The sequence below is a fragment of the Malus sylvestris genome, chromosome 16 (genome assembly GCF_916048215.2).
Source record: "Malus sylvestris chromosome 16, drMalSylv7.2, whole genome shotgun sequence".
Lineage (NCBI taxonomy): Eukaryota > Viridiplantae > Streptophyta > Magnoliopsida > Rosales > Rosaceae > Malus > Malus sylvestris.
In genome coordinates, this window is record NC_062275.1 from 35,482,133 (window position 1) to 35,491,351 (window position 9,219).

The 9,219-nt window shown below is 38.0% G+C and overlaps 2 protein-coding genes across 3 annotated transcripts; both read left to right on the forward strand.

Moving 5' to 3' along the window:
- The first annotated feature begins 2,882 nt into the window (after positions 1–2,882).
- Positions 2,883–6,799, forward strand: LOC126607305 (nucleolar GTP-binding protein 1-like). Of its 2 annotated transcripts, none has more exons than XM_050274850.1 (3): positions 2,883–3,017; positions 4,078–6,123; positions 6,499–6,799. In XM_050274850.1, the coding sequence occupies exon 2, from the start codon at positions 4,092–4,094 to the stop codon at positions 6,111–6,113; it is 2,022 nt and encodes a 673-aa protein (XP_050130807.1). In that variant the 5' UTR covers positions 2,883–3,017; positions 4,078–4,091; the 3' UTR covers positions 6,114–6,123; positions 6,499–6,799. The 2 variants fall into 2 exon arrangements, with proteins under 2 accessions (XP_050130807.1, XP_050130808.1); XM_050274851.1 differs by having other exon boundaries at positions 2,922–3,017; positions 4,075–6,123.
- A 640-nt stretch (positions 6,800–7,439) lies between these two features.
- LOC126607306 (glycine cleavage system H protein 3, mitochondrial-like) lies at positions 7,440–8,807 on the forward strand. Its single transcript, XM_050274852.1, has 4 exons — positions 7,440–7,651; positions 7,944–8,032; positions 8,246–8,416; positions 8,546–8,807. The coding sequence occupies exons 1-4, from the start codon at positions 7,543–7,545 to the stop codon at positions 8,672–8,674; spliced, it is 498 nt and encodes a 165-aa protein (XP_050130809.1). The 5' UTR covers positions 7,440–7,542; the 3' UTR covers positions 8,675–8,807.
- Positions 8,808–9,219: the final 412 nt, after the last annotated feature.

The window sequence follows — 9,219 nt, forward strand, 5'->3', positions numbered from 1 at the left end:
AGGTGACGTCCGATTGACGAAATCTTATCGTATGACTGTAGTTTTGATAGAGACCGCCACTTGGTCATTATATGAATTGACGATTCGACTGTTAGATCGTTGCCAAACTTTAATATGTAATAGTACGTAATATTTAAGGACAATAGAAACTTATGGATCAAGAATCCGACATATGGATCTTTCCGAATTGGATTCCCAAGTTTGTAAAGATCAAACGTTGACCGCCACTTGAATTAGCGATTGGCGGAGATCCAACCGTTGGATCGTTTTGAAATTTTAGAATATTGTTCTAGAAGATAAATGAGACCCTTAGGAAGTTACGGTTCAGAAATTCATGGGTGGATGTTTCAGATTGACTGGTATAGGGTTGTGGACCCCACCGTTGACAAAGACTTAACTTTTGGTCAATATGTTACGAATTGATCTTAAATATTAAAATTAGTATTACTAGAGGCTATGTAGGGCTTAGTGGGCCTATATTGGTTAGTGAGTTATCCCATATAGTGTAAACATGGGTTTACGTGCATGAGACGTCATATTGTGTTATATTTATGTGTTTATTTATATTCTTGACAATACAAAAGATATGCATGTTAACTGTTATGACATTATGAGCCTAAAATCCTATTAGAAGTGTTCTGTAGAACATATAGGCTTGTGTGACATGGTAGTTAGTGATCTGAGGAAATGATAGTGTAAGTGATTACGTTGTAAATCATAGCGGTTGAGATAAGGGTAAGTGGTTTATGTGCTGATCTAACTGCACCATGTAGTAGTGGTACATGGATGATCCTACTTGGAATATCCACGTTGGAGGACCGTACGTATTTAAGGGTGATCATGCTTGGTATATCTGCGTTGGGTGATCACTGCCTGCATGATTATACTATGCTTATGGTTATGCTTGGTATATCTACGTTGGGGGGCCATATACATTCTAGGAGTGATCATGCTTGGTATATCCATGTTAGGTGATCACTATCTAGAGCTATAAGATACAGTTATGCTTGGTATATCCACGTTGGGGGACTATTAGGGGTGATCATGCTTGATATATCTGCGTTGGGTGATCACTGCCTATGTTATTAGACTATGCATATGGTTATGCTTGGTATATCCGTGTTGGGGAACCATACGCATTCTAAGAGTGATCATGCTTGGTATATCCGTGTTGGGTGATCACTACCTAAAGTTAGGATGTGATCCTGCTTGGTATACCTACGTTGGGGGACCATACATATTCAAGGGTGATCATGCTTGGCATATATGTGTTGGATGATCACTGCCTGCACGATGAGATTATGCATATGGTTCTGCTTGGTATATCTGCGATGGAGGACCACAATCATTCTAGGGGTGATGAGGATTAGTTGTACTTGGTACATTTCGATAGGTGTTCATATTTTGGTTGGATTTCATTGAGTGGTCTGGAATCCTTAATCTTGCTCATTTCCATAAGTTAGACTAGAACCCTGGATTCGAGTGAATGAGAATTACCCACAATATACCTTGTGAATATAAATTAGAATTATCAGGTTATTACTTGGAATCCAGGTAGGAAATTATGTATAATTTCTTTATTAAATTTTGTGCATTGATATGTGATTTGGTTGACTGATAAACGTAATTAGATGTTAATATCGTGCCTCCTTGATTCATGGAATAGGTTACTTGAGGTGATTGTGGAATGATGTTGAATATGATTGTTATTAATACGATTAGATCAGTGATCAATTTGACTAGATGATACTATTGTGCTTTGTTGATTCTTTGATATATTACATGTTATGAATTGCGATTTTATGTTGAAACTTAATGATTTATATGATGGATGAAATAGAGACCTTGATTGTCATGTGGGTTCATTATGTAGCTTGAATCGAATAATTCATGCTTGTCAAGTCCAAATGTTTGATTGAGGAATGTTATGCCTTTCAGCTTGAACAGACTGTGATATATGTTAAGTTGTAGCGAATGACGAACTACGAATGGCTTGATCCCTATTAGGGTACTTCGGCAGTCTAACGAGGTTAGATGAAGCCATAAAATATACAAAGATTTCTATGTGATTTGAATCTTGAGCTGCGCTTTGTACATATCCCAGAGGTGGGGGGGGGTATGTTAGATATATAGATACTTGGTGACATCACGTGTCGATCCTAGACGTATGTCGGAATCGAGGTGTGACAGGTAACAAGTTCGTCAAAACTGTTTTTATGGAACAAATTAACCGATTGTTGAGATATGTGTCACATAAGTGTCAGTGACTGATAAACTGATAAAACCAATCCTTTAGCAATAGTGAGACTTACTTGTGTCACTGAATCAATATTGTACTATGATGACATAGGCAAAGTGAGACACATGTTGAGTTGGTTAAGTATCAAATTTGAGTTTCATGAGGTTAAATGAGATGTAAGAATGCATCATCTCAGATATTTTGTGTAATTGTAATGGTGCAGCCCATCACCTTACCAAGTTTAGTTTATCTAGTGGTACTTTTAGTTTGGTTTGAGGATCCTTTTCATGTTATAAGGGATGTCTTCTTCCAAAACTTTTTATACTTGATCTTAGTTTATAAAGATATCATATTTCTCTAATATGTATATAAATAAAGAATAAAAAATAAAAAGTAAAAGTCTCTCCCTACCCTACTTCCACGTTGTTTCTCCTTCCCGAATAAAAAAAAATGTTCATACACAAAGTATGTAGACATATAGTAGTACACAAGCTAGAAAAAAAAAGAAATTAATTAACATTTTTCCTTTTTGAGAGTGGCCTCTACGCCCAAGAACCCTAGTAAAAACCCCACAAAAACAACCAACACAAAAAATCACATCTTGGGCCTGTTGGGCCTGTTGAGTTGGGTTTGCGGTAGAAAAGCCTAACCCTTTCCTTATATAGTTTTCTTTGTTGTGTGTAATATTCCAGTTGCTAGAGGCGCCGCCGCTTCTCTCAAACCCTCAAACTCTGAAACTCTGAAATCTTCATCATCCCCTCTCTCACTCTGTCGTAAAGTAAGTCCTCACCGATCTCTGTCACCGTATTTCGCATACTCGTCTTCTTCTAATTGGGGTTTTCTTATCAGAAAGTTGCTTGAGCAATATCTGTAATTTATTACTGATAAAAATCACAATATTGGTTGGTTAATCTCTTTTCTTAAGCGGCTCAACGAGTCATTAGTGTAATTAATCCAAGCTTGCATCTTATTACGCATGTATCAGGATTTTTGATGTTGTTTTGTTGCAGACCATGTATTCATTTGTATGGTACTACTTGTTAAATTTTCCTGAGAAAAAAAATTAAGTACAATGTTTTTAGCTAAATTTTCTCAAGTTGTGCGAGTCTTTTGTTATTCTTGGACTAGTAACAAGTAACAACTGCCTTTGAATTGTTTCATACTTGTTCATGCTGAGAGATTTTTTTTAAATTTAAGCTTGGTTATGCGCGGTTTAGTGAGGAATTTCGCTCTCGTAATGACGGTCATGAACTTATGATTTTAGTGATGAAATTAGTCATTTAGGTTCATTATCTATTTAGTTGTTTCTGTCTATAAAATTTTTGTTAATGGTTGCTGATACGTCTTGATGCATCTCCGGGTTATATGCATTTTCTTGTGGCTGTTGTTAAGGTGTTGGCGGGGTTCTTATTAATTTTTGTGTTGACAAGTACATAAATGACAGTTATGAACTTATGATTTTAGTGATGAAATTAGTCATTTAGGTTTATTATGTATATAGTTGTTTCTGTCTATAAAATTTGTGTTAATGGTTGCTGATACGTATTGATACATCTCCGGGTTATATGCATCTTTCCAGTGGCTTTTGTTAAGGTGTTGGCAGGTTTCTTGTTAATTTTTATGTCGAGAAGTACTCTTGTGCGTTCTTTGAGTATTACAAACTAGTGTGAATATAAACTAGACGTTTTAAATCAGAGGATGTGCTGTGAAAATCAGGTTTTAATTATTATTGCTTTGGTTAGGAACTTAGGAATTAGGATACTCATATTTTTGACTTTCAGTGTATGGTAAACCTAACCTGGGTATTAACTTGTTTTTTTTATATTTTTTTTAAGCAGATCAGTAAGTAAACATGGTTCAATATAACTTCAAGAAGATGACTGTTGTACCAAATGGGAAGGACTTCATTGACATTATCCTGTCTCGCACTCAGAGGCAGACCCCAACTGTAGTCCACAAGGGTTATGCCATTTCCCGCCTTCGTCAGTTCTATATGCGCAAAGTCAAATATACTCAACAGAATTTTCATGAAAAGCTCTCCACAATAGTTGATGAGTTTCCTAGGCTGGATGACATCCACCCTTTTTATGGCGACCTCCTTCATGTTCTCTACAACAAAGACCACTACAAGCTTGCACTTGGCCAAATCAATACTGCAAGAAATCTTATTGGAAAGATTTCTAAGGATTATGTGAAGTTGTTGAAGTATGGTGATTCACTTTACCGATGCAAATGTCTCAAGGTCGCTGCTCTTGGCCGCATGTGCACGGTTATAAAGAGGATCGGTCCTAGTTTAGCTTACCTGGAACAAATTAGGCAACACATGGCAAGGCTACCTTCAATTGACCCTAATACCAGGACAATATTGATTTGTGGGTATCCGAATGTTGGAAAGAGCTCATTCATTAACAAGATCACAAGGGCTGATGTGGATGTCCAGCCCTATGCCTTTACCACCAAGTCACTCTTTGTGGGGCATACAGATTATAAATACCTGAGGTACCAGGTAATTGATACACCAGGGATCTTGGACCGACCATTTGAAGACCGTAACATTATTGAGATGTGCAGCATCACAGCTTTGGCGCACTTGAGAGCTGCGGTGTTGTTCTTCTTGGACATCTCAGGGTCTTGTGGGTACAGCATTGCCCAACAAGCAGCTCTTTTTCATAGCATCAAGTCTCTGTTTATGAACAAACCATTGATTATAGTCTGCAACAAGACTGATTTGCAGCCATTGGATGGTATATCCGAGGAAGACAAGAAGTTGGTCGCAGAGATGAAATCTGAAGCTATGAAGACAGTGATCGGTCAGGGAGGTGAGGCTACAAATGATGATGGGGTACTCTTGACCATGAGTACTTTGACTGAGGAGGGGGTAATTGCTGTAAAGAATGCAGCTTGTGACAGGTTGTTGAATCAGAGAGTTGAGCTGAAGATGAAATCCAAAAAGATAAATGATTGCTTAAATCGTTTTCATGTTGCCATGCCAAAGCCTCGTGACAACAAGGAAAGGCCCCCATGCATACCTCAGGCAGTTATAGAAGCTAAGATTAAGCAAGCAGCGGAGAAGGAAAAGAGACAGACAGAAAGGGATTTGGAGAACGAGAATGGCGGTGCAGGTGTATACTCTGCCAGTTTGAAGAAGCATTATATCTTAGCTAATGATGAATGGAAAGAGGATGTCATGCCAGAAATTCTTGATGGGCACAATGTGTATGACTTTGTTGATCCTGATATTTTACATAGGCTTGAGGAGTTGGAACGAGAAGAAGGACTCCGTCAGGAAGAGGAGGGTGATGATTTTGAGATGGATGGATTGGAATTGACTCCAGAAGAGAAAAAGACATTGGCTGCGATCAGGAAAAAGAAAAGCTTGCTCATTCAAGAACATAGAATCAAGAAAAGCACAGCAGAGAGTCGACCCATTGTACCAAGGAAATTTGACAAGGATCGGGAATTCACAACAAAGAGAATGGGGAGGCAACTATCAAAATTAGGAATTGATCCTAGTAGGGCAATTGAACGGGCCCGAAGCAGATCTGTGTCTAGGGGACGGAAGAGAGAGAGATCAGTTGACAGGGGTGATACTGATGGTGGGGATGCTATGGAAGTGGATACACCCAACAAGAAGCAGCGTATGTTATCTAGATCCCGTTCAAGGTCTAGGTCAAGGCCTCCGACTGAAGTTGCCCCTGGAGAGGGCTTCAAGGACTCTAATCAGAAGGCTAAGGCACTACAGAAGGCCAGGAAATCTAATAAGAATAGAAACAAGGATGCTCGTCGTGGAGAGGCAGATAGGGTCATTCCCACTCTAAAACCAAAGCACTTGTTCTCTGGAAAGCGCTCAATAGGAAAAACCCAGAGGCGTTGAAATATTTGAGGTACCTCAGACACATTGCATCACTTTCAGTTCAGCTTGTCTTTCTTTTGACCACTTATTGGGAAAAATTTATTATAATGATTTCTTTATTATCAGCCTTGGCTTTAGGCATGCGTATGTTTTCTGCATATTACATGTTTTTCGGACCAGTTGCATTCTTTTTTTATTTGTCTATTACATGCTTGAAGCACCCATGTATGCGATGTGGATGTGCGAGAATACTTTCGTGTAACTACCAGATAGAAGTTTTCAGTCCAGTGGAGTTTAGATTTTCACTTAATAATATTTGAGGTATTAAGACTGAAGAAATAGCATTGTCAGGTGCTCAACTTTTTGATGTTTCCAGTAGTAATCAATAGGCCTTTTCTTCTTGCAGGATGGTTGGTTTGTGCCTTTGTAGCATGCACCGGGAAGTGTAGTTGCTGATGAGAAAGCACTTAGTTCTTTAAACTTGTGGTTCGTCTCGGCAGGGGAGTGCAGCATGAAAGATCATGTAACCAGACTATTTATAGTTTCCGTATTTAATATTTGTGTTATGGTTTTGAATTTACGCAGAATTGTTTGTTTCTGTTCCTTTTGGCTTTCGTAATTTGTAGTTTGACATACTGTGAGACGTTGCCCAAGTGAAACTGCTGTTTCTTTTGCTTGCGGAATGAAAAAGGCTTAACTTTTTGGCATGTTTAAGTGAATTGCCCAACCAAATGAGTTATTTAATCGATTATCCTTTTGGATTTGATTTTTCGAATTTCAAAATTCACTCTGGTCCGGCCTCAGGATTTGAATTTGGATGAAGGGATCAGTGTATTCTTGCAGGAAAAGATTACTTTGGTTTTCTGTGATGATGCACTTGTGATTTGAAAGTTATTCTCAAGGCATTCACTCAAGGACTCATCTTGGTATACCCGAATGCATAATTTCTCTCGTGTGTCTTGGTTAGATGAGTGACGAGGAGGTGTGCATTTACCAAAATGCATATTTTCTCTCATGTGTCTTGATTTTTCATATGCACGACTTTCCCGCAAAATGGGCTTAGTTTAATTTGCATTTATGTCAAAGCAAAACTTGACTAGCTTGGTTCAGGCACGAAAGTTTGTGCTACTCTCCATATTGCAACGTGCTCACATCATCTTAGATTTCATTTTTCACAGTGACGATGAGTAAAAGTTAAAAAGTTAAAAACAAGTTGAGCTTGAGTTGAGATTCATAAAATAATAACTGAAAAAAAAAAAAAAAAAAAAAAACTGGGGCTTTGTATTTCAAACTTGGGATGAAGCTTTTGTTGCCAACCATTCATCCAAGATAAAACGACATATCCCAACTAGCCCTTTGGAGGTTTGAGATATCCACACAGAGAGAGATAGATTTCGGCAGAGATATCCACACAGAGAGAGATAGATTTCGGCAGACAGAGAGAAGAAATATGGCACTGAGTTTGTGGGCTTCTTCTACAGCTAACGCACTCAGAATCTCCACTGCCTCCAAATCCCACCTCTCCCCTGCATTTTCTCTCTCCAGATGCTTTTCTACCGGTACGTACACTACACTCCTCCCTTCAACTTCATATTATATATGGTTTAAGTAGTCAATTTCTTTACATCTGTTTGATGTTACTAATATCAAAGTTGGCTAGAGCAGTGTGCTCCATCATCTGCAGTAATTTGCACTCAAGTTTGAATCCCCCACCTCGTATTTTAAATTAATTTAGGGTAAATGTCATTGTTTGTCAAAGAAGATAGAGAATTTTAGGAGTGCTATGTATTTGGGGTATTTTAAAGTTTGTTGTTTTTGGGTAATTAAGTTGAAAAGGTTTGGATATTGCAGTTTTGGATGGATTGAAGTATGCATCTTCACATGAGTGGGTGAAACATGAAGGCTCAGTGGCAACAATTGGTATCACCGATCATGCTCAGGTTAATATTAATATGCATATCTCCATTTCTTTATCTTGGATGTCTCTTGCAACCGGGTTGAAGAAGTATTTGTTTTTTTTTGAATTGTATTGTGTAATTATTTCGTTTCCATAATGTTATATCGACATAATAAAATACAAAATAATCATTTCAAAAGTTGCACGTAAGTGTATAGACCATGGAATGGGTGATGTAGGTGAAGCTTTGTTTCAGGACCATCTTGGAGAAGTAGTGTTTGTTGAGCTGCCAGAATCTGGTCGTTCAGTCTCTCAAGGAGGCAGTTTTGGAGCTGTGGAAAGTGTCAAAGCAACCAGTGATGTAAATTCCCCAATCTCCGGCCAAGTCGTCGAGGTTAACTCAAAGCTTACCGAATCACCTGGTTTGGTAATTCATCTTCCTTTTTGCCCATACTTATTATTTTTCCTAAAGCAATGGTTACCCTTCTTTCAATTTTCTTCAAATATTCATAATATATACTCCGCATGACCGTTAATCGATTTTGGGTTTATTTAGATCAATTCGAGCCCCTATGAAGATGGATGGATGATCAAGATCAAGCCCAGCAGTCCATCAGAGCTAGAATCCTTGTTGGGACCTAAAGAATACACGAAATTTTGCGAGGAAGAAGATGCAGCCCATTAGATATAAGCATGCAGTGAAGACCCTATAATCTTGAACTAACTGATGTTCAGCTGTTTAAGGTTCAATTAATGTTTGATTAAGTTGTTATTATTATCAAGGTACTGCAAAATCTAAATCAAATGTGCTTTATTTATTTCCCTTTCTACCGTCCCATACATCGAGTTTCAACCTTCTGCCTACATTTCATGTGAATAAAAGTACTCGTTCAATCAAAACCCCAAAAGGTTCATGGAATCGCTTTCATACCACAATAAAATAAAATAAAATAAATGCAATTAGGGTGCTTTTGTCGCACCAGACTTTTTGGGACTAGATTAGCTTGAGTGAAATCTAAACTCTTGGCTTGGACTAAGCAGGATAAAAATAATGAAGTGTTTGGTGCAGTGCATAACTAAGTCTCGGACTAAAATATTTTAAACCCAATATTTTTGTTAGTAGGACAACGGGAAATTAAGAAACATAAATTTTCGATTGCAAATCACACATTCAACTGGATACAGACTATTCCAAATTTATTCGGTTTGCCTTTTACGAGAGCCTTGAAG